General features: G+C 43.2%; 3 protein-coding genes and 1 long non-coding RNA gene across 5 annotated transcripts; 3 read left to right on the top strand and 1 right to left on the bottom strand.

The window, feature by feature from the left end:
- Window positions 1-1,144: 1,144 nt before the first annotated feature.
- On the bottom strand, window positions 1,145-12,411 carry LOC146380622 (neutral cholesterol ester hydrolase 1-like). Its single transcript, XM_084939822.1, has 5 exons — window positions 12,185-12,411; window positions 9,484-9,706; window positions 8,759-8,828; window positions 5,848-6,019; window positions 1,145-5,079 (listed from the first exon to the last, which is right to left on the bottom strand). The coding sequence occupies exons 1-5, from the start codon at window positions 12,317-12,319 to the stop codon at window positions 4,459-4,461; spliced, it is 1,221 nt and encodes a 406-aa protein (XP_084795948.1). The 5' UTR covers window positions 12,320-12,411; the 3' UTR covers window positions 1,145-4,458.
- Window positions 12,412-13,410: 999 nt separating this feature from the next.
- On the top strand, window positions 13,411-15,276 carry LOC146380621 (uncharacterized). Its single transcript, XM_084939821.1, has 3 exons — window positions 13,411-13,520; window positions 13,605-13,651; window positions 13,723-15,276. The coding sequence occupies exons 1-3, from the start codon at window positions 13,504-13,506 to the stop codon at window positions 14,619-14,621; spliced, it is 963 nt and encodes a 320-aa protein (XP_084795947.1). The 5' UTR covers window positions 13,411-13,503; the 3' UTR covers window positions 14,622-15,276.
- Window positions 15,277-16,286: 1,010 nt separating this feature from the next.
- Window positions 16,287-17,643, top strand: LOC146380620 (uncharacterized). 2 transcript variants are annotated; one of them, XM_084940382.1, is made up of 5 exons: window positions 16,297-16,397; window positions 16,469-16,521; window positions 16,611-16,693; window positions 16,779-17,274; window positions 17,400-17,643. In XM_084940382.1, exons 1-5 carry the CDS (start codon window positions 16,381-16,383, stop codon window positions 17,516-17,518), a joined length of 768 nt encoding a protein of 255 aa, XP_084796508.1. In that variant the 5' UTR covers window positions 16,297-16,380; the 3' UTR covers window positions 17,519-17,643. The 2 variants fall into 2 exon arrangements, 1 of the variants encoding a protein (XP_084796508.1); XR_014801400.1 differs by lacking the exon at window positions 16,469-16,521 and having other exon boundaries at window positions 16,287-16,397.
- A 2,427-nt stretch (window positions 17,644-20,070) lies between these two features.
- LOC146380619 (uncharacterized) lies at window positions 20,071-20,784 on the top strand. Its single transcript, XR_014801328.1, has 3 exons — window positions 20,071-20,147; window positions 20,242-20,288; window positions 20,371-20,784. It is a non-coding gene; the product is annotated as an uncharacterized LOC146380619 (long non-coding RNA).
- The last annotated feature ends 3,527 nt before the right edge of the window (window positions 20,785-24,311 follow it).

Genomic DNA, 24,311 nt, shown 5'->3' with positions numbered 1-24,311 from the left:
TAAACCGCAGCCCAAGTTCAGCGTGACTTGACATTTCTTCAGATCGATAGATTTTTTTGACAAAGTCACAGCAGTTATTGTTTCACATTCTGATAATAGTTTAGGTGAATGTTGCAGGAGATTTAAAATAAAAGAATTCTATGACTGAAGTGCTGTGCAAATGTGTCAAGCTACCCCTTGTTTCTTTATATTTCCTTCCAAGGTGTCAGACATTCTTGAAATTTTTAAAGTGGTCTTGAGTTGTAGTTCCCCACACTTTCTGGTAGTCTTTCAAATTTTTTCTCTAGACACTGACTGCTTTTTCCCACACCTTCAGTCCAGTGCCTGTACTTGAACTGTTTGTTCCGCTCCTTATCACTTAAGCAAAACAAAGATACCCAACTCAAGGGATGAATCAGTGGTGTCTGCACACAGCAGATAACTTGGCAAAGAATCAATTTTGAACTGTATCTTTAGGGTCACAAATTTCCAAATTTTTCAGCTGAGTCTACAAAAATGTCACAGATAAAACAGTTTGGCAGGCAAAAGAAATGCAATTTTACATTAACATGGTGATGCAGAGATCCCAAAGAGCTATTAGCTGAAAACTTAAATATATCTCTGCATTCTGTGTCCTTAAAGAACAAAAACTGGACAGTGATAGAACAAAAGAAGCACTTGCAGGCTTAATAAATTATCTACAGCAGATGAACAGTGTGTGGAAGTCGTGTCCTTAAGGAGAAGGAAACACCACTCCTGCAGAGACCTCACACAGGACCTGAGATCGGCATCTGGCCCTTCAATCACACAAGCTTCATCAGAAATGGTCTCAGTGGAAGGGTGGCTGTCAAGAAGCCCAGGAGAAAAGGCTGTGGTAAGTCAAATTACACAAGAACTGGACTGAAAATCAGGGCAACAGGTCTAATGGAGGGAATCCAAATTTTACATTTTGATTGAAATCATCGTCAGCGTGTGCGGAGGCGGTCAGGCTGCTCAGAAAGTTCAGGCTGTGTTGAAGAATAAAGGTGGTCACACCAAGATATCGAATTGTATAAATTCGGGTTTTGCCTGATATACTGTAACATATGTTTGCACCACATTTTTCAATAAATCACTGCACATTTTTCCACTTTTTTTCCGAGCAAACTACAAAGAAATGGCTTGAGACTTTTGCCCAGTACAGTACCTTTAATGGTCAAAAACATATGGGTTGTGACTTGAAGAGGGATATGCCAGAAAGAAACAGTTTAAAAAGCACTCTGACAATAGTACTTCACTGTGTCTGATATCATTTCTATGCTGCTTTTACATGCTCAGCAGGACGGTTAATTAAAGCACAGTGTTACCAAAACCTGAACCTCATTTCAGCTGCAGTCATATCAACATCAGTAAAGTTATAAATGATTTATGGGTCTGGATCTTGGCTTTTTTGAATAACAGCAGATGTAGATAACAAACCATTATGTTGCTCTTCTACCCGGTGCTGCTGAGCACCGCCTGCAGTTCCTTTGTCCTTGTAATCACAGCTTAAAAACGTATCCAGGAGTGTCACGGGTCTCCCGCACTGACACGTGCACGGACAGAAAATTCAAACCCAGATTACAACAAACATACAGCGCAGAATGGAAATAAAAACATAGATAACATAAAAGGAAACCTCTTCATCCTCCCTGCACAGTTGTGACAGCAGCCAATAAAACAGCACATCTGGGCCCGGTTTTCCATATCGGCTCGCCTGAAACAACCTGTTGCATAACCCGCCTCGCATTAAAACCTTATTTATACAATGTGAACCCATTAAACGCATAATTTCACATACAGAATTAAAATGACAGCACTCAGACTTACTTTACCGCAAGCCCGCGTGTCTAATTTATAGATGAGTTATACCATTATACATGTACGTGAATAAAAGCCACATGTTAGAAATAAGACGTCTGGAATCATTTCCTTTAAAGGAGAGAAAGAAAATTAAATTTTTGTGGAATAATTCGAGGGGTGTAATGACCACCCTCAGCTCGGCGTTCCTGCTACAGTCTGGCTGAACGCCAACAGCGAGTCATTCACCGCCGTCAGTTCATTATATTTGTTTTGAGCCAGCAGCACCGGGCGAGCGGGAAACGTGATATTCCGCTTGGGACCGATTCTCTCGTGGCGATAGAGCAATTTTACTCTTGTTTAAAAAATAATAATTCACAGCGTGTATCATTGCATTGGCCCCGTGGTCATCTGAGAGTGAAGTTACAGAGATTGAGAGACAGTTTGAGACATACATTATTGCACAACCCAGTGAGTATACACAGCTGTGAACTCTGACATACTTTTACAACACACACACACACTAAGCCCGACTGTCTGGCTTTGTGTGTGTGTGTCTTCAGTGTCTCGTTACATCATAAAACATCATATCTGAGGAATTTTGAGCCATACTACAGGCCAGCTGGGCCTGTTGTCATCTCTCTTCATAATTATGCTGAAAATGAATGTTGAAAATGCTGAAAATGAAATCGAATGTTTTCAGTCATTTCAGTCCTGAATGTCACCCAAAAGTCAAACTTCCTGCTGCAAAAAAACCCCCAATTTGCAGCAAATGACGTCACTTTGTAATCAAACTTGCGAGGTTTAAGTTATCAGCCATCAGAACGTGTGATTTTTTGCTTTTAAAAAAGCCTAACTCACAGCAATCAAGTAAAAAAAACGCACTAAACGGTCTAACGTTAAAGAAAAACTGTTTCATTTCTTGTCACAGAAGTCCTGTTTGTTTATCCTGTAAATTACAGGGTTTAGTTTGGGAGCAGGGCAGCTGGAATATTTACGCCTCTGAGGGTTAAAACGACCCAGAGAAAATGCAACTGATGGCAGGAAATGTTGGAAATAAGCCACAGATTATCCTTCAGCACGGTTAAGCTGTGGCTGTGTCGTTTCTTCTTGCACTTCTTCTTAAACTAAATAAAACGTTTTTTCACCACCTCGGCTGTGTTTAAAAAAAAATAACAAAATAATAATAATTTAGTATCCAGTGTTTTCTCAATTCTGAGTGTTAATATGTATATTTTATATTTCCCGATGAACACAGAAAAAATAGTTTTCAGAGGAACTTTGCTAATAAAAATCAAAAAGCATACCTGACTATGATAAATATCAACCCTTTGAGTCACATTTAACTGATTTGTACTTCTTAGTGAGGCGTATCACTGAGATCAGATATTAAGATGTGAACTAGCAGGGATGCAGTGACCAGACTAAAGTGGCTACTAATGATACAGCTGACTGCGGCTGACATTAGAGGGATAAATTAAGCCTGAAATATCCCCTAATCACTGACCGTCAGCAACAAAGTGGCGTACGACAAGGTTTTAAGTTACGACTCAGAAATTAAACGGTTTTAGTGGAAGTTGAAACCACACACAGGAGCAAGCTTGTCATTTTTTACGACACTCACGGGGTTATACACCATGAATCTCTCCCCCGTGGCAGACTGTAATCATGCAAACTCTACGATAATCTCCTGAGGTATCTGAGGGTTACAACCGTGCTGACTCAAAGCATTTAAAAGCGTTTTTTTAGTAGCCACATGGTTTGGGTTTTTTAAATCATCAGCCAGTACTCACCACCATTCAAGTTCTAAGGTCCCCATTTTCACACAGTGGAGTAGATCCAGAGAGCATTGCAGAAAAGTCCAAATGGTCAGAATTGGACTCCTGGGGAGCAATCTAACTGATCGCTGCCTGAGGAGGCGACCTTGAAGGGTTAGATCAGCCCAATTTAAACCAGGTTTGACTTTTATGGGCGGAGCTGTGGAGCAAAAATACCGCCGTGTAGCTGTGCATCTGGCAGTGATGATGCCGAATTATGATAATTTGATTTACTGCTGAGTAAAACAAGAGCCGCTCTTAGTTTTCCTGTTGTTGCACTGACCCACTAACTGACAGCAGTAATTATACTGTGGGCCAAAACTGCTGCAGCGTTAGCATTTGTTTTATTGAATCACCTGCCAGCGAATCACAAGACTGTTTTATGCTGCTATGGCACAATGTTTTAAGCTTTAGGGGTTTTATTATTGTAGTATTATTGTATAAAGAAGTTTCTTATATGTTTATATTTGTAGTTTTCTACTCGTTTCCATTTTAAAACTAATAAATAAAGGTAATAAGTATAAAACCTGTCTTTATAAGTTTGCCATTAATTATATAGATACTTCTATATAAAAACTTTCTTTGGTCACAGTTGCTTGAAGACGTTTTGGTGTCAGGACACACTGAGGATGTGCGGTGGCGTGTTTGATTGTAGATTTATAGGTCCAGTGGTTTTAAACTTTAATGTGCTAAACAGACGCCTCCGCATCGACACAGTGGATCCAACCTTTGACCTTCTTGGCTCAAGCTGGGATGTTTTAACAGCTATGATCATGTTTTTTTCCCCAGATTTCTGCCCCAGTACATCTTTCATTCCACAAAGTGGAAACTATGATTTTTTTTCCTACAGATTTTGGTCCAGCCAGCGGATGTAGTTGTTCATGCTCCTCCGTCCCACGCTCGACATCATCGGCAGATACGCAAACACCATGCAGCCGTGAAAGCCGTCCTCATAGTGGTCACTGGTCACCGTGACGCCAGCGTCTTGCAAACGTCTGGCGTACATTAACCCGTCATCCCTGAGCACGTCAAACTCACAAGTCATCACGTACGCCTTAGGCGTCCTGCCCAGAACGCCCTGCTCCGCCAGCAGCGGCGACGCCCTCACGTCTGTGAGCCCCGGCACCTCGCCCACCACGCCAGGTGACCCGGTTTCTTTAAGCACCGGCCGGAAGTGCTTCCTGCGCTCAGTCGGCAGCAAAGCGGTCCAGTTCAGCTTCGAGCGAGTCTCGGCGCTGATGCCCGACTCGTCCAGAGAGCTGTGGTTGTTGGCGAGCAGGAGAGGCTCCAGGGAGGTGTTGCCGCCCAGGTACTGCAGCCAGAAGCGAGCCATGACGGGCCTGTAGAGGATGGGCATGGCCTGGTTCTGCTGGTAGGATGGGGTGTGGAAGTCAAGCGCCTGTAGCACGGGGTAGATCAGCGCCTGGACCTTGAACTTCACCTTCAGGGTGTCATCTGAGCTGAGCTGTGGACACACGCAAGCTTTAGATTTTAGTTCAGAGGAAAAACACTCAGAAACACCAGATTTCAGTCCTTACATAAAATATTCGGTGGCAGCTTTTTGCCTGATATTTAAAGCCCGACCAATTTTCTTTTTTTTGACTGACACCAATATCAATATAGGCCAATGTTTTTTTCTCCTTTCAGAAATAGGAAACGTTAACATTGATTCCTATGCATTCTAAGATAATGTGATAATGCATGTTTAAAATAAAGTTGTTCTACAGTCACAGTCGCAGCTTACTCGCTTGCGCTCTTCCCGACCCTGCACACTGTAAATGCTCTTCTTTTAGCAGGGGAAGGGCACTTTAGGACAAACCTGATTAAAACTGTCCACATGCTGCCTTGTGTCACCTGTGTAATAACTCAAGCTGATGAGGTTAGTTTCTGAACACAGCTGGTGTCTTCTGACAGTTCCCACTGTCTCCGCTGTGATAGGCTGGTTAAACCAGGCTGTAATGATGTCAAGGAGTGAAGGAGGACATGCAGAGGGTTGGTGGGACAGATCTGGATGTGATAGAGGCGGACGACCCACTGTGGCACCCACTCAAGGGAGCAGCCAAAAATAGAAGAACACGAAGATGTGCCCATTGCTGCACTTTACATACAGGGTCGCTAACACCACGTAATCATTTCAAGAGATAAACAAACAGAAACGTGTGTATTCTGCGTAAACAGAAAGCAAACTACCCCAAAACTGCTTCTCCTTCTATGTATGCATTTGTTTTTCTACCTTTTGCGCCACAGCGGCAGCCAGGTTTCCTCCAGCGCTGTCCCCCGACACACACACCCTCTCTGGATCGATGCTGTAGTGCTCTAAAACCTCAGTGGACAGGAAGGCCCGCGACGCCGCTATTGCATCATGGTACTGATCTGGGAACACGGCCTCTGGAGCAAGACGGTAGCTACAGCAAACGGACAATTTAACATGACAGCAATATTATACTCAGGTGTTATAATGACGATAATTAAAATCAGTTTAAGTGAGAAATAGACAGAAAAAGCTAAAACTGGAGCGTGTGCTGCTGAACTTGGGGAGCCGCTACAACGAGTCTTCAATCTCAGTCTGCGACTGGGGAGAGTGCCCGCCCTATGGAAGACATCCTGCATCGTCCCGGTCCCCAAAAGGAACCGGCCCAATGAGCTGAATGACTTCCGACCGGTGGCACTGACGTCACATCTTATGAAGACTCTAGAGCGGCTCTTCCTCAACCTCCTCCGACCACAGGTACAACATGCCCAGGACCCACTACAGTTTGCATACAAGGCGGATGTCGGAGTGGAGGATGCCATCCTGTACCTCCAACATAGAGCCCACTCACACCTGGATGGTGGGAAAAGGCACGGTCAGGATCCTGTTTCTTGACTTTTCCAGTGCCTTTAATACCATCCGGCCCTGTCTGCTTCAGGAAAAACTGAACAGGATGGAGGTGGACCCCTGCCTGGTGGCTTGGATCTCCGACTACCTCACCGACAGACCACAGTACGTCAGGCTGAAGGACATCACGTCTGACACTGTGGTCAGCAGCACAGGAGCACCACAGGGAACTGTGCTGTCCCCTCTTCTCTTCACCCTGTACACCTCTGACTTCTGCTACAACTCTGAATTATGCCACATTCAGAAGTTTGCAGATGACACGGCCATCATGGGGTGTATCTGGGATGATCAGGAAGAGGAGTACAGAAGTCTGGTGAGGAACTTTGTCGCATGGAGTCACACAAACCACCTGCAACTCAACACCTCAAAGACTAAGGAACTGGTTGTGGACTTCGGGAGGTCCAGAGAAGGTTCACTGCCGGTTCAGATAGAGGGGGAGGAGGTGGAGGTGGTCAACAAGTACAAGTACCTCGGGCTGTGGGTGGACAATAAACTGGACTGGTCATGCAACACAGAGCACCTGTATAAAAAAGCCCAAAGCCGACTGTACTTCCTCAGGAGACTGAGGTCTTTTAACATCTGCAGGAAGCTCCTGAGGATGTTTTACCAGTCAGTGGTTGCTGGAGTCCTTTTCTATGCTGTGGTGTGCTGGGGGAGCAGCACAGCAAAGAAGGACTCATCCAGGCTGGAGAAACTGATCAGGAAGGCTGGCTGTGTGGTCGGCATGAAGCTGGACACTCTGGTGACAGTGGCAGAGAAAAGGACACTAAAAAAAACTGCTGGACATTATGAACAATGCTGGGCATCCTCTGCACACGGCCATTAACAACCAGATGAGTCTGTTCAGTGACAGGTTGCTTCTCCCAAAGACAAGAACCAACAGACTTAAAAACTCCTTTGTCCCACACGCCATCAGACTGTTTAACTCCTCTCTGGAGGGGAGAGGGAGGGGAAACAGGAGGACAGAGGAGGGGGGAACAACTAAGCTGTAGTGCCTCTTCACTTCACTGTGCAATACTTTTGTTAATAGTCAATGGTGCAATAGACCTCAATACTTGAAATGTGCAATTCACTTGTATTTTTATTTTTATTTCTATTTATTCTATTTATCCCCTTCGTATATTTTATTTATATATGTCTCTGTATTTATATATGTGTGTGTGTGTATATATATATATAATATTCTGTAACTCTGTAACTTCTGTCGGTGCTGTGCTTTTGGAAACCGAATTTCCCAGAGGAACCCACCCGAGGGATTAATAAAGTTTTATCTTATCTTATCTTAAAAATGAACATCTGTAATATTAAATGTTCACTTTCTCTGTATTTCACAGAATATTAAAGTTTTAAATCCTTCATCTGTGATGATACTCCTGAGCTAGCAGCTGGGGTGAACAGTGATTTCAGTAGGTGCTTACTGCAGAGTCAAACAGGCTGAGCTGGGCCTGGTTAAAGGCTGTGGCAGGGATGTAGATGGGTTTAAAGGCAGAGCTGGACTAGACCAGGGGCTCTGCAGTAAGCAGCCTTTCTGGCAGTGCTGAAGAGGAGAGCATATGAAGATGGATTTGGATAAAGAAGAAAAACAAAAGGAAGAATCCAAGTCCAGAAACTCTCCATTAAGAGGAGAGAGTCACCAGCGGGGGCAAACTGATTTGAAAGAGTAATCTTTTCCTGTGTAATCTTTCTCATGTCAAGACAGGACAGAAACTTCAGGGGGATTTTTACCAAAAGGGTAAACTAAAATAACAGAAAAGTAAATTTACACGCACACACAAAAATATCTGTGAGTAAATGGGTCTTTCAAATACTGACATCAGCCTAGAATGGCACAATTGGTACATCTCTGACCATAATCTCATCACAAGTTTCACTGACGTTTTGAGCACATTCAGCCACATCACATGGCCTTCAGCTAAACCACGTCCATGATAAATGAACAGACCCGAGTCTGTGCGGCAGACTGCTGCAGACTGTTTCCAAGGTCACAAATGGGCCGTGATGCTAAACATGGAAAAAAAAAAACTCTTGAAAACTTTCACCCAGTTTTCCTCCTTTGGGAAGAGTTTGAAACATGCTGTCTGAAAACATCAATAATTGACTTTCAGATCAAAATGAAACAATCAGCTGTCATTGCTACGATTGGCTAAACAACAAGAGAAAAGCATAACTTGTTGTCTTCAAACCTTTTACATAAAAATCCACCACCTGCAGCTTCAATGTGAGGTTTGTTCCTTCTAGATTCACGTGATCGACGCCCAAAACTTACTCAACTGACATAATGACAGCATCCAGGTCCTCCGCCATCTTCCGGCAAAGATGGTCATAGGAGCGCATTCCTGTGAAGCACATAAACAGTGACCAATGCTCAAGTTACAGTAAGGCTACAGTAATATATTGCAAATTCATTTTAGGCTTAGTTGGTATTACATTATACTCGATACCAAGAGATTTAGAAGTCTCAGCATTCCTGGGCAGCAGAGGATGACTCATACGGCTGCTTGTATAACTTCCTGTAGTAGTAAAGTCTTTGGGAATATGACTTTCAGATCATTTGACCTGTGACTTTATTCCTTTATGGATTCAGTCGTTTGTTTCGACTCATATTGAATAAAAACTTAAGTTATTTCTGTAAAATACTGGAGGTAGAAGCTACAATATGCTCACAAACTAAATACAGCAAGTCTTTAGGCAATGAAAGCACCACACACCGAATAAATGAGGCTCAGTGATGATGACACAGGTATGAAGATGATAGCATCTTCATACAAAAATGAACTTTAGCCCAAAAAGAAAAGCAGTGTTTGCTCCTAATGTGAGAAAAAAGTTCACCCTTCATATAAGACTGTGTTTAACAAGCTCACGTTGTCACAGTGAGATCTAAACACTGAAACCAGCAGAAAAATAGGCTTTAAAACAGACTTAAGTTGATTGGATTTGTTTAACCGTCAGCAGCTTTATGGTTGTCTGAAGCCTCTTATGCACCGCACTCACGTCCGCTGCCGAGGGCCCAGCCGCCACCGTGGAAATAAATAACCCCTCTTTTCAGCTTCTCCCCTCCGATGGGATGAAACACCCGGGTGGGCACGCCTCCCAGCGCGGAGTCCGTGACGTTCACGGCGGGGCTGGAGCGAGCCTCAATCACCTCCACCCAGGACACCACCCGGTTCAACACGTGGACGCGGTGGCACACGCCCATCGCATGAGCTACATCACTCTGGAAATTTTAAAAAAGAAATAACTTTTATATTTTGTGCTCAAGGAAATTTTTTCAAGTACTTTTTGCAGTTCTCTTCTGTGGATTCTGTTGGTCTCCATCACAAACACTGAAATATTGCAGGTTTGCAGTTGAAACTATGATAAATCCCATAATACTGATGCTCAAAGCTGGTTACAGAACCAAGATTTTGGCTTTAGATCGTCACACTTAGACTGAGCATGCAGGGAGTTAGCACAGGGTTTGCCTACAAGACCTCATCTGACACTTTCACCAGTCTTAAAAGATTTTTTAGGTTTAGCTACAGCTCTGCTCTGAAGCAGAGCAGATCATTAGTTAAGCTTGTGTGGCACCATTCGCCTATTCCCTGAAATCAGTTTACAATGTAACCCGATAATCATTCCCACCATCAGGCACAACGATTGTCCTCAAACTACACATCCAGCAAATTTTAATCTGGACTTTTTGTGCGGTTGCAAAGAGATTTAAAAATGCATTTTTGTAATAATATTCACAGTTTTCTAAGGGAACTGATTTAGTTTGAACTGGAATGCCACAGGTTTGGTGTTGCAGTGACCCATTTGTCTCTTTGTGCTCAAAGTGACGGGACCTGAAGGTAAGAAACAGGCAGGGCGTGAAAACCTGTTCAATGTGGGGAACACGCATGGAAACTCGTCACTCAAGATGTGGGCGTGTAAACTGTGTGGTGTTTAATTAAATGTGAAGCATTTCAGGTGAGCTACAGCTCTGTGGCATGTGGCCTGCCTAGTTAAAGGTCCCTTTTATGTTATTCCCTGAATACAGATTGAAGGACTGTGGCTGCTACTGATTTTACAGTTAAAGTAGAGCCCCCATTTTACCCCCCCATGTGCATTCAGTTTAATTCTCCAATATCCACATCCACACCATTATTTCCAACTTTTTTGGGTGGTGGTTGGGGCAGATTTGTAATTTTCCATTGATGGAAAGCCAAAACCTGTTTGGTCAGTGCCAATATTTTCTGTATGGAGGAAAAACTCTAATATATATAATATAGTTTATAATTAAATTCCCTGGAAAAACTGTCAGGATCAGGTTAAAATCTGCCAAATCCAATATGCAGATTTATCAACAACCCTTTGTGAAAGAAGCTTCATGCAGTAGTTCTGATTCTACTGTGAAAGTTCTGGTTTACTCAAGTGTAGGACAAAGTTTCCCAGATAAGGTGAGGTGAAAGTCTTCAGATTTAGTCTTTGCCAATGTGTTGAAATGGTGACGACAACCAGCCTGAGGAGGTGTTATTGCTCCGTATCAGTGAGTCACCAGCCTTGAAAAAATGCTGTGGTTAGTTGGAATCTCAAATTCCCAAAATTTCCCCTTACAAACCACTTATAATTAAATAATAATAATAATAATAATAATAATAACAAATATGAATTTTCACAATTTTCACACCGTTTAATCAAAAATTAAACCAACAAACTCCTTGTTCTGTGTAAAGAGCAAAACAAAAAACAAAAAAACCCCGAAGTTGTTGCTGTGCATTATTGCACTAATGCTCATTATAATTATTCTGGCCAATATAGTAAACAAAATTAGTAATGACTAAACAAATACATAAGGAGCATATTTAAATATGAGTGAAAGGGATGCGCTGAAAGGCAAAACGAGGATAGTTTGAAAAAAATTGATATTTTGTTTTAATAATGGCTGCAGTCAAGCCCAGCCACCTGGTGGGATTTTCCAAAGTCTGGGAACATAAATTGAAAAAATTGCATTAAGAGTTTTTCTCTCTGGATCCCGTTCAGATTTAAGACTGCAATCAGGACAGAGAGAGCAAATCTATTTTAAGTGTCATATACAAGGATTCTGTAGCATAGCCAGTAATGAAAGAACAATGAATGAATGCATAAACAAGAAGACAGAAAGGCCATCTTAGTGATGAAAGCAAGCTTTAAAATAACCCCAAGACTTTCTAAAACTTCTGGGTTTATCCTCTCAATTAACCTGTTGAACCTATGAACAGACTTAAGTTAGTTGTATATTTTCTAGTTACCTTTTATTTCTCTTCCCATTTCTGTATTTTGTTTTGTTTTTTGTGGTTGTTGTTGTTGTGATTTTGTCTTGACGTTATCAATTTCAGTGTAGAGTTAGATCTTTTTAATCATTAGATTATAGTAGACATTCGTCAACGGCGAGATTTTAGAAGGTGAGAATAGATACTGGCTGAGACTAAAACCATATTTTTATTGTTGTTTAGATTTGGCTTTTACAGACATTTTTATTTTGGCTCATTCGTCATACCAGGCTTTCATTTTAACCAGTAACTTCCTTCTCTCTGCACTACCTCGGATCTGCTATAAAATAAACCCTGATTCTCATATCACCCGTTCACCTGCACGGTTTCGTGCTTCAGGTGTTGTGATCCTGACAGCCCTGTCTTTCCTCACATCAACCTGCCCTTTTCTGCCCTCCTGTCAGTCATCAGTCAGCTCTCACCGCCTGCATGAAGCTCCGGAAAAGCGCGTCCAGCAACATCAGTTTCCACGGCTCGCTAACTCCGCTCGGTAGCGGCAGGTAGACGTAGTAGGCGGCCGCTGACAGCAGCACGGCTCCGGCCAAACGGAGCCTCATCGCGTCCACGGTTGAAACGAGATTAACCCTCCCACACGGTCCTGAGCGGTCGCTGCCTCCGCCAGAGATCGACGAGAATGGGAGGAATGACCCCGGCTTCAAAATTAAAGCTCTATGCAGAGAGCATGGATCTTTTCACAAAGATAGGACGTTACGCTGGAAACATACATCTTATTTTGAAATGCTTCCTAAGGAAGTAGCTTAAGAATTTCGTAACATTGTTGCATTTGGGAAATGTAGTCCGTTTGAGCTCCGATGGTAAACCGAAATAAAATGCTGAAATAAAACTGCGACATTTTGTCAAATTTAAATTCAAATATTTTCTTTTCGTGTCAGTTTTGATCAGATTTATAGCTATATTTGCAAACATTTTAATCTAAACGTTAAATAGAAATGTCAATTTATTAAGTATGACTATAAATTAAAATGGTAAATCCAAATATGACATTATAAATATTTATGTAAAATATGTAGGAAATTTAAAAAAATAAAAATTGCGACGTGTAAATAAAAGTGATATACGCTTAATATAAATAAACAATTTGAATTCTTAAATATAAAGTATACATTTTAAATCACAATTTGAAAGTAATCTATGCGTTTTACAAATTTTTTATATATATTATATTTTTTATAGTTAAAAATGCATATTTTTAAATTTAACATGTTTGTATTAAAATAATGTAAATATAAAAATATTACTGTAAACATTAAAAGTTTGTTTTAATAATTAAGTGATGAATCTAAATACTGAAATTTAAAATATCAAATAAAAATTAAAAATAAATATGCATTAAAATTAAATGTCAATTTATTAAAATACTGATTTTAAAAACAAACAAATATTAGATATAAAAATATATTAAATAGAAATATTAAGAAATCTGAACACTACGCAGGTCTGCTTCATTTCAAACAGCCCTGATAAAACATTTGAAGAAAGCTGAACTAAAGGTTGGCAGAGTGTTGCTTAAATCTGCCTGCAGTGCCTCATTGTGCTTCGCTGGTTTCTTAATTAGCTTCACCTGGCTTCAAGTAGTCACACAGCTGGCCAATTAAGCAAGAAGGTAAGAAAATAAAGTTTTGCAAAGAGTTTCGCTGACTCACTGTCTGTTCATTAGTTTCTAGGTCCATAGTTTGGTAGCAGCTGACAGAAGTGTCTGTCTTTGCTGCTTCCTGTAGCTATGATGTTTATATTAAGGCAAGCCTTAAAGAAGTTTTTTTTAAAGATAAATCAAACATATTTTTAATGTCACTATTAAAGCTTAGTCTCTTTTATGTCTAGATGGTTGCTGTTGTTCTTGCTAGCTGTCAAAAGTCATCAAGAAAATGGTAAGCAAATAAAATTTGATAATTTTATGCACCAACATTTTTGTCTAACATATTCCAATGTTCTCTCACAGATCAAGAATTACCCCATACGGATGATCAACTGGATTTAAGCGTTTACTTTAAAAATGAGACATTAGGGACCAGTGGGATACTTGATAACTATAATTCAACCTTGAATGAGAATAACTACAACACAACAGTAGCAGTGGATTATCAGCCTGAAGCCGAAACACTGGCACAAAACAGGTCTTTGCCAGATCTCCAGTATTCATTAAGTAATACTGAACCTCCACTAAAAGAAGTGGAGTCTGGTTTTCAGGTACAGGTGCTCCAACAGCAGCGTACCTTCTCATCCAGGCAGTCACAGGAGCCCCAGGTGCCGCCACCTACCTCCCCACCCAGTGAGACTACCTGCCCATCACAGGTGCTCTTGCAGGTGCCAATGCCGCGTAGTCCTCCACTTTGGCAGCTGGAGGTACCACAGCAGCCCCGTTCTCCACTCAACCGGCTGTGGGTGCCTAAGGTGTCCCAGGTATCCCCAGAGTTCTACTCTCCATCTCAACAGCTGTGGGTGCCAGAGGAGCCTGGTTCATCACACCAGCGGCTGGATTTAATCCAAATGCATGAATCCCCTCTCCAACAGCTACAATTTGCAGAGGTGCGCCAGCAGCCTAGAGCTGAACTCAAATGGGCACAGGTGGCTCAGGCACCCCAGCAGCCTGGTTCGGCCCTAAAGTGGCAGCAGGTACCCCGGCCAAGTATCCGGCTCCAGCAGCCGCAAATGGCCCAGTGGCCCCAACAGCCACCCTACCAGCTCCTGATCCCTCGCTACCAGGCCAAGTACTCACATTACCGGCCCATGATATCCCGTTACCAGGAAAGGCTGCTAGGACACCGACCCAAGACTCCGCTCTTTCGGATCAAGCATCTTCGACACCCCCAGCAGATCAGATATACACGTTGGAAATAAGTTTTTCAAACAGACTCATTGAAATTATGATCCAAATCTTTTTCTCTTTTTTTTCTCCCCTCAAATTTTGTAATCAAACTGTCTCCGCTGGGACGTTATAAAAGTAGGCGGGGCAACATCGGGGGACTTTTGTGTTTAACATGAATTTCTTTCCGGCACAGCAGCTAATAAGCATGCGGCAGCAACACTAAGAGAAACAATGGGGAAGGTTATCTAGTGAAACCTCTAAGATCATCCAAGAGTTCAGATGTTACTTTCCTGAACTCACGATTTCTGTTTTAGGCACTGCAACATTGAAACACTGTTATGACCTTTCAAAGTAAAATACAGCTACTGCTATAATTATTTTGCTATGTGTCTATTTATTTGTTGAAAAGCTCAATATCTAGTTTAGCGTTAAGCTAAACTAAATCCCTATATTATCCCCTATATTGTTACACCATCTTTGACAAAGGCTGCCTGCATAATGTGTGCCCCAAAAGGGTTTTTGCAACATTTCCATTGAACACATCTTAAAAATTCCATTCCACAGCACATCTACTCCATTACACTCAGAAGTCTAAGAACTGCTTCTAACAGGACATGACTTGTTGTCTTTAAAACATTGGATCAAAGTAGATACTGTTCACCTGGCAGACCTTTGTGTTTCAATGTGTTATGAGTGTGCAAAGTTCACAGGGTTTTTTTCTTAGACGTTGGTGCTTTCTGCTTCAGTAAACTTTATTGTAACTCTAATAATGCAGCTTTTACAATCCCCTCCACTAGAGGGAGCACTACTCCACAGACGTTGGTTAAAGATAATAGACATCTGATTCACATTTCAGTGGTACCAATTTAATTTGCATGAAGAACATTTAGAACATTATATTCCTACTCCTAATTATGCATCTATGGTTCATAGATGTAGTGAAGGGCATCATTGGTGGGACAGAAGGGAATAGTAAGGGTAGGGTGAAATCGAGGCAGATGATCAGCTGTGGTAACCTGTAAAGTGAGCAATCAAAACAAGAAGAAAGGCTTCACGTTTGTACGTATAGTAAGAATCTACCTTCTCTTTGGAAGTTATGATTTGGTCAAAGATTTAAAACAAAATGTATACCACTTCTCAGTGTTGGGGGGGTCAGCAGGCTTTCTTTTCTAAGCTATATGATATTCTTAAACTTTTGCAATAAATGAAATAAAGGAGATTTTTAGACTAGTACACTTATTTAATGTGTTGTTTATGTTTGTTAAGCTAAACCTACTTTTTAATGTTTGTAGCAAAGGAATTTCCAAACTTTGCAATGATTTTATTGATAGAAATCATGTTTATATAGACATAAAGCCAATGGCGGAATACTTCTGTCAGCTGCACATGTATTATTTTAGCAGAATTAACCTTCATAATTTAAAATCATACTATTTGGAAATCCAGTGAAAACATTTAGGCTTCTTTAAGAACAAACATCTAAACCAATCAGCAGCTCCAAATAAATTCAGCTGCAGGTTTTTCACATTTAAGTCATCTGAACAGGATCTGCACAATGGAAGCTGCTGAAAATGATTTGCAAAGAGTTGCAAAATACCTCAAGGTCCTTTCCTGGTGTCATAGTGAGCTTAATCTGCTCTGAAGTAGAAACACCTGTGGTCACTTAATCAACAAGATAAAGGGTAAACCTTTTAAAGGTTTTCGAGAGTTCAGGTTCTTTCGCTGGTCTCCTGGTTTGGTAGCAGCTGACAGCAGTAGCTGCTGGGTTTGTGGGTTCTTGCTGCTGAAGCCATGAGGTTTTCATTAAGGCAAGTACTAAATAGGTTTCTATGAAGCTAAAAGTTTTCAGTTAGAGCTTACAGACACTTGTTTTCTTTAGTTGGCTGTTGTTGTTGTTGTTACTTCTCACTGTTGGAAGTCATCAAGCAAACGGTAAGCAAGTTAAATTGCATCACTGGTTAATTGCATAGATTAAATATTCTTAAAGGTTAACAAACTGCTTTTTGCTGGATACCAACCAGATTCAGGTAGTCGTTACCCCAGAGTGAATGCTTCATGGCGCAGCGAGTCAAATGCTGCTCATACTTTAACCCTGAATGCAAAGGCAAGTGATCCTGGTACAACAGTGAATCTAACCGTGCAAGTCTCTGCCTGATAACTAGTTTTATGCACATCCTCAAATGTCACAGGTAGCGAAGTCTGGTTTGCAGTCACGGGTCCCCCGGCAGCAGCATAAACCTCAGGCACCCATTCAGCGTGTATGCCGGCACAGCTCAAAGGCTTTGTGCTTTCCCCAGAAGGCCCAGCAGTTCACCAGTGCACCACAGCTTCCCAGACAGCAGGTTGACTCCCTATCTTGGGCAACCCAGCCAAAGTGGAAGCCTTCCTGCCCGCCCAAGCACTTCTGCCAATCCAAGGAGCCTCGGGTGTCCCACCGGCCTGGTTCTCCACTCAGGCTGCCTGGTTTCCTGCCCCAGTGGCCCCAGTGGCCTGACCGTCCACTTTACCAGCTTCAGAGACCTCACTATCAGGCCAAGTGGCCACTATACTCACTCCAGATGCCTCAGTACCATGCAAAATGGCCACACTACCAGTCCAAGCGTCCACACTACATGACTGTCTTGCCCATCTACAGGGGGAAAGTTATTGGTCTACCCAGGCAAGCAACTCCAGTATCCCCACCAGGTGAGTTACTTCTAGAAAGTTAAACTTTTTAAACAGTCCAATTTCTGCTCAACCTTCATCTGGGTGAGCTCTTCTTACTGGCTGAGTAACAGGAGTGAATTTTAAGTGGGATTTATTTCTTTCAGGCACAGAACGTGGTGCTAATGTAATAGCCACACAAAGGGACCAATGGGCATGGTCATGGAAAACGATTAATGAGAGAATTGGTTTTCAATGGCCTTTATTCATGAATGTTTTCTCTTAGGCACAGCAATGTTGAGCCTTCTGAATCATTGTACGGACCTTTCCAATTAAAATAACTTTCATCTTGACTCTGTAAGCATTTATTGAATGATTTGGTAATAAAGTTTGACAAGATGTGTGTATGATGCCAACACAATGCTTTCCTTCTGTTAAGTGTTACAATTTGTAGAAACTTGTATACAAAGCAGATTGAAATTTTACACTGCAGATAAAAGAGATGCTGTGGAAGAGCTCTCCCCAAAGATAATTACTAAGGATTAAATACAGAGTGGTTCATAAACAGTGTGAAAGGTGACTAAAAATACTTGGTGCATCATGGGAATCCCCCCCAGAAACTATTGCAGCGTAACAAAGGGAGGTTTTTGGTTCACCTGATCCAGCCCCAACTATATGCTATAACAGAAGTTTTAACTCTATTTTTAAAAGTAGAGATGGTGTCTGTCTCCTAAATCCAAATTTGAAGGTGGTTCCACAGAAGATGCGCCTGACAGCTGAAGACTCTGCCTCCTGTCCTACTTTTGAATACTCTAGGAACGACAAGATTCTTTGTCACATACATTGTCATACAAGTACAACACACAATGAAATGTTCTGAACTGCTCCTTTGATCAAGACTTAAACAATAAGAAAGTAAGTAAGTCAGTGGTCTCAGTGGTCTCAGAGTGAAGTACTTCACTCTGAGACCACTGACTTACTTGCAGGTTTCCCACTATCAGTGAGCACCAATAGAGCACGTGTGCTCTATTGGGGTGATGCAGTACTATAAGGTCTTTAAGATAAGATGGGGGGGGCTGATTATTCAAGACCTTGTATGTGAGGAGCAGGATTTTAAATTCAATTAACAGCGAGGCAAGGAAGAGAAGAGAAAAATTTGATCTTTCTAGACCGTATCAGTGCTCTTGCTGTGGGTTTTGGATAAACTGAAGGCTTTTAAGGGAGGTTTTTGTTTTTTCTTACATCCTGATAATAATAAATTTCAGTAGTCCACCCCAGAAGTAATAAATGCATGAACTAGTTTTTCAGTGTCACTCTGAGATGGGACAGTTTTAACTTTAGAGATGTTGTGCAAATGGAAGAAAGCAGTCATAATTGTTTAATATGTGCATTGAAGGACATGTCCTGGTCAAACTTCACTCCAAGATTCCTCACAGTGTTACTGGAGGCCAAGGTAATGCCATCCAGAGTAAGAATCTGGTTAGATACCATATTTCTAAGATTTTCAGGACAGAATACAATAACCTTGTCCTGCACTCTCTCTCTCTCTCTTTCTTTCTCTCTGATTGTGGAATAAAAGTATGAACATGTATTTATAAGTTACACTTGTGTTTGAATCCTGCAGCTTATCACACATTTGATTTCCATGTGTGACAACTGCAAGTGTCCAGAGTGAGGACAGACTGAGGGACCCACTGCTGCACATCATCTGTGAGGCTTTGCACCCCTGATGATCCACCAGGACAAACTCAGCAGTGTGTGAGGAAGAGGAGGAGGAAGAGCCAGCAGCAGCTGACAGATGGAGAGAATAGACAGACTGTTCCCTGTTTGTGAAGGACTGCTAGAAAAGTTTAACATAACTGTCTGTCCTGAATCAGTCTTATTAGGTAATGTTCAAATAATTGTATCATTCCAGTGTTTTCAGTGTGGGAGAAAGAACGCAGGGCCTTCAGGTTAAACACTATGAAAGGCAGCAACAAGTTTAATGTTCAGAAACCTAAAGTATGTATTAGCAGCAGAATGGAGCTGAAAATAAATGTTTGTTTCAGTTCTATGAAGCTTTGAGTATTTTGCATTAGTAGCACTGCTGTGTTTGTTGCATCATATTGCTGTAATTGTTTATATGCTTTATATATTCTGAGGTAAGTTGATCTATAGTGTTACATCATATTCTATAAGGATGTTATGTGTTTGTATACTTTCTGCCCAGTTTGACCCATTTAGCAGAAGTCAGCCTGTTTAAGGCTCTGATATCTATTCTGTGTGACTTAAAGCAGTTATGACATGGTCTGATTTTCTCACCCAATAAAGGAATATTCAATATATCAGTCTACTCTTCATTCTATCAGAAACAGTTTTCACAGCTCGTACATTTTCTTTTTACACATATATGTAAGCATTGAGCCAAATTTAGTAATGCCAACAAATTAAACGAACAATATTTGTCTCTTATGTAATACATCTATATATACACTGTCACAGCAACTTGAATCTTTACTGAAGCTCAGTATTTGACACAGAGTTCAAACTCATTGCTGTAATGACTAATAATGATTAATATAATAACTATAATATTGGCCATATTATATTTGCATTTCGAGCAGCCTTCGAATTGGGACAGCCTTCGTCGCGTCGCTGTGACGTAATCGGCTATAAAATGCGGCCTTTAAGGCTGCAGACCCTGAATTGGGATACAGCCTGTTTCCCCAAAATCCTTTTCTGTTTTTCTAATTAGCTACACCTGCATACAAACAATCACACCTGAGTCCAATTAACCACCCATGACAGAGAGGAAAAGTTTTTAAAAGGGCTGCACTGGCGTTGCTGTGTTTTTCAGCTTCTTGATTTGGTAGCAGCTGACAGAAGTGGCAGAGTTTGCTGCTTCCTGCAGCTGAGACCATGAGTTTTCTATTAAGGTAAGCTTTTAAAACTGTTTTTACTAATATCTGTATCAAACCATCTCTTAAGTTGTGTTACTAAAGCTTAGAGTCATTTTGGTATTTTGTCTAGATGGTGGATGCTGTTCTTGTTAGTTGTGGGAGGACCTCAAGCAAATGGTAAGCAAACACACCATTGCATTTTGTAGACTTAAATTTTTGCTTAAAAGCCTATACACTGTCCCTTTTGAAAAACATGCAGATCAGAAGGTGCCTGTTGCAGATGATCGATTGGATTTAAGTAGTCTTAACTCTGGGAATGACACTTTGCATGGTAGTGAGACATTTGGAAATCATACCTCACCCTTGAATGCAAAAAGCCAAAACACAACTATGTCCTCTACTAACCAGTATCACCCTGAATCTGAAACCCTAAAACAGAATGGCTCTGTGTCCAAAGAACCAAAGCCTGATGTTCAGCTCCTACCAAACCTACGGGCATCTCAACCACGTCAGTACAAACCCAAGCAGTCACAGGTGCCCCAGCAACAACTAAAAGCTTCCTGCCTACCCAATAAGGAGCCTTCATGCCGACCCTGTCCACCCCAGGGGCCTAGCTGCCGGCCCTGCCGACCCTGTCCACCCCAGGGGCCTAGCTGCCGGCCCTGCCGACCCTGTCCACCCCAGGGGCCTAGCTGCCGGCCCTGCCGACCCTGTCCACCCCAGGGGCCTAGCTGCCGGCCCTGCCGACCCTGTCCACCCCAGGGGCAGTCTGCCTGCCGGCCCTGCCGACCCTGCCCACCCCAGGGGCAGTCTGCCTGCCGGCCCTGCCGACCCTGCCCACCCCAGGGGCAGTCTGCCTGCCGGCCCTGCCGACCCTGCCCACCCCAGGAGCAGTCTGCCTGCCGGCCCTGCCGACCCTGCCCACCCCAGGAGCAGTCTGCCTGCCGGCCCTGCCGACCCTGCCCACCCCAGGAGCAGTCTGCCTGCCGGCCCTGCCGACCCTGCCCACCCCAGGAGCAGTCTGCCTGCCGGCCCTGCCGACCCTGCCCACCCCAGGAGCAGTCTGCCTGCCGGCCCTGCCGACCCTGCCCACCCCAGGAGCAGTCTGCCTGCCGGCCCTGCCGACCCTGCCCACCCCAGGAGCAGTCTGCCTGCCGGCCCTGCCGACCCTGCCCACCCCAGGAGCAGTCTGCCTGCCGGCCCTGCCGACCCTGCCCACCCCAGGAGCAGTCTGCCTGCCGGCCTTGCCCAACCCTGAGCTGCCAGGTAAAGCAGCCCCAAAAGCCAGAGTTGTCAGAGCATGTTGGTAAGCCCGCACTGCATCAGACTCGGGTGCATCCACCCAGTGTGCCTCGGGAAAGCCAGCAGGCTGTTTTGCGTCCACCCAGTGTGCCTCGGGAGAGCCAGCAGGCTGTTTTGCGTCCACCCAGTGTGCCTCAGGAGAGCAAGCAGACAGTTTTGCATCCACCCAGTGTGCCTCAGCAGAGCAAGCAGACAGTTTTGCATCCACCCAGTGTGCCTCAGGAGAGCAAGCAGACAGTTTTGCATCCACCCAGTGTGCCTCAGGAGAGCAAGCAGACAGTTTTGCATCCACCCAGTGTGCCTCAGGAGAGCAAGCAGACAGTTTTGCATCCACCCAGTGTGCCTCAGGAGAGCAAGCAGACAGTTTTGCATCCACCCAGTGTGCCTCAGGAGAGCAAGCAGACAGTTTTGCATCCACCCAGTGTGCCTCAGCAGAGCAAGCAGACAGTTTTGCATCCACCCAGTGTGCCTCAGGAGAGCAAGCAGACAGTTTTGCATCCACCCAGTGTGCCTCAGCAGAGCAAGCAGACAGTTTTGCATCCACCCAGTGTGCCTCAGGAGAGCAAGCAGACAGTTTTGCATCCACCCAGTGTGCCTCAGGAGAGCAAGCAGACAGTTTTGCATCCACCCAGTGTGCCTCAGGAGAGCCAGCAGACAGTTTTGCATCCACCCAGTGTGCCTCAGGAGAGCCAGCAGGCTGTTTTGCATCCACCCAGTGTGCCTCAGCTGAGCCAGCAGGCTGTTTTGCATCCACCCAGTGTGCCTCAGCTGAGCCAGCAGGCTGTTTTGCATCCACCCAGTGTGCCTCAGCTGAGCCAGCAGGCTGTTTTGCATCCACCCAGTGTGCCTCAGCTGAGCCAGCAGGCTGTTTTGCATCCACCCAGTGTGCCTCAGCAGAGCCAGCAGGCTTGTTTACATCCACACCATCTACCCACTCCATCTCAGGTGACCCGGCACACTGGTTTGCATCCACCCAGTCTCTCTCAGGTGACCCAGCAGGCTCATTTGCATCCACACCATCCACCAAGTCTCCCTAAGTCGAAGCAGCAGACTGGTTTACGTCCACATCAGGTTCCCCAGCAGACTGGTTTGCATTCACACTCTCTGCCTCTGGCAATGCAGCAGAAGGGTTTCCCACCCCTGCATCCTCAGCCACCACAGGGCCCTGCCTTTCTGCCCCAGCACCCCCATCCACAGGTTCCCCAGCAAGCTGTCTTTCCATCCCTGCACCCCCATTCACAAGTGCACCAGCAGGCAGTCTTCCCACCCGTGTACCTCCATCCGCAGGTGCCCCAGCAGGCTGCCGTTCTGCCCCTGTACCCTCAGCCCATGCCTCAGCAGACATATTACCAATTCAAGCAGCTTCTGGAAGCCCAATGGCCCAAACGGCCACTCTACCAGCTCCAGGCCAAGCAGCCACGCTACCAGCCTTTCATGTCACACTACCAATCCCGATTGCCAAGCTACAATCCCAAGGTGCCACTGTACCAGGCCAAGAAGCTTCAGCACCCCCTGCAGATCAGATACCAACCTTAATGATTTCATAGCTTCATGTTGGTAAGCCACCCACACTGGCACATCAGAAAACGAAATGGGCAAAATGAATTTATTGTGGGTTTCTTTCAGGCACATCATCCTTGTTGAGGGGAGCAGGGTATGTATAAAAAAACAATGAGGCAATCTAAGTTTCAAACACTACATTAAATCTATGCCTTTTATTTTAGGAACTGCAGTGTGGAACCTGCTGGACTACTGGACTGACCTTTCAAATGAACATTTAGTTTGTGCTTTATACTCTTGACTACTAAATGTTTTGTATGTGCTGATCCGCTTGATGCCAAATTTCTGAGCACCTTTGAATGTTTTAAACATGAGTCTTGAGGTCTGGTTTAGCTCATGCGTTTTGTTTTTGGTTTTTGTTTTTTTTTGTTAAGCCTGTGCAAAAAATAATCCACATCAACCAACACGCCAGTGCTTTTCCCAGACTTGTAGAAATTCTTTTGTAAATGGTGAAAAGCTGATACCAACAAGTCTCTGCATTCTTTGAGAAATGAATGTTGCATCATAACTGTTGTGACACATGGGGATTCATGGTACCCACATCCAGTCTCTTTAAGATTTTCTCTATTTTATGATTGTGGTTAATGGTTCTTAGAAGTTATTTAAATGTATAAAGGTCTTAAAGTAGTGCACCTGTTTAGTATAAGCTTGGTGGGGTAAGTGGGACCAGGTGCCCAATTTCCCCATGAAGCAGCCAAACATTTAAAATGTAACTATAGGGAGGCAGCACGTGCCCAAGAAGCTACTGCAATCTCCCAATTTTTGCTCAAGCTCCAAAGCTGCTGGTGTCTGCTTTCTAGGTACAGTTTAAATACTAACCAAATCTGAAAGAGCACTGGACAAAGATGGGTGTGTGATTTAAAATTTGCAGATTATTTTTAATCCCTGTATTCTCACTGCAACACTGAAGATGCTTAGTTTTTGGCATTTGAACCACTGTCATCTGAACTTGTCACATTAAATTAATATAAAAAGTACTTTCTGCCATCCTGCCACTTAATCTGTTTTTAGAAATAACACGCATGCTAGCTGCACTGCAGTGAACTTGCTGTGAGGTTTCTACCTAAATGTATTGACACCCAGGGATTCAGGCTGTTTAAACATAACTTGAATTCCTATTGAGTTAATTACTTTAGAAAGGACAAACAAATATAAGTTACATCTTGTACCGATACCCCTTTACTGATAAAGTTAGGGTTTCTATTAGTTGGATAAGAGGCTGAAGAAAATGGATTCTCACACTCAAACATTTTATACACTCTGCACTTCTGGGAGATGTGCTGAAATTTGTATCTAAGGACTTCTCTAGTTCTGTCTTGCATTTTATCTAGCCATACA

The sequence above is a fragment of the Perissodus microlepis genome, chromosome 9, assembly GCF_051167445.1.
Source record: "Perissodus microlepis isolate ML-2025 ecotype Zambia chromosome 9, ASM5116744v1, whole genome shotgun sequence".
In the NCBI taxonomy this organism is placed as follows: Eukaryota; Metazoa; Chordata; class Actinopteri; order Cichliformes; family Cichlidae; genus Perissodus; species Perissodus microlepis.
Note: the sequence above shows the minus strand (reverse complement) of the source record. Positions and strands in the feature narration are given on the sequence as shown.

Excerpts from the sequence above, each read along its gene's own strand:
- LOC146380622 (XM_084939822.1), bottom strand. The coding sequence starts at position 12,319 with ATGAGGCTCCGTTTGGCCGGAGCCGTGCTGCTGTCAGCGGCCGCCTAC. Across the intron at positions 8,829-9,483 it reads CTGGGCCCTCGGCAGCGGAC|GAATGCGCTCCTATGACCAT; the intron begins GTGAGTGCGGTG and ends TGTGCTTCACAG. Across the intron at positions 5,080-5,847 it reads CTGCCGCTGTGGCGCAAAAG|CTCAGCTCAGATGACACCCT; the intron begins GTAGAAAAACAA and ends GTGTGTCCACAG.
- LOC146380621 (XM_084939821.1), top strand. Across the intron at positions 13,652-13,722 it reads CAAAAGTCATCAAGAAAATG|ATCAAGAATTACCCCATACG; the intron begins GTAAGCAAATAA and ends GTTCTCTCACAG.
- LOC146380620 (XM_084940382.1), top strand. Across the intron at positions 16,522-16,610 it reads TGGAAGTCATCAAGCAAACG|ATTCAGGTAGTCGTTACCCC; the intron begins GTAAGCAAGTTA and ends GATACCAACCAG. Across the intron at positions 16,694-16,778 it reads CTTTAACCCTGAATGCAAAG|GTAGCGAAGTCTGGTTTGCA; the intron begins GCAAGTGATCCT and ends CAAATGTCACAG.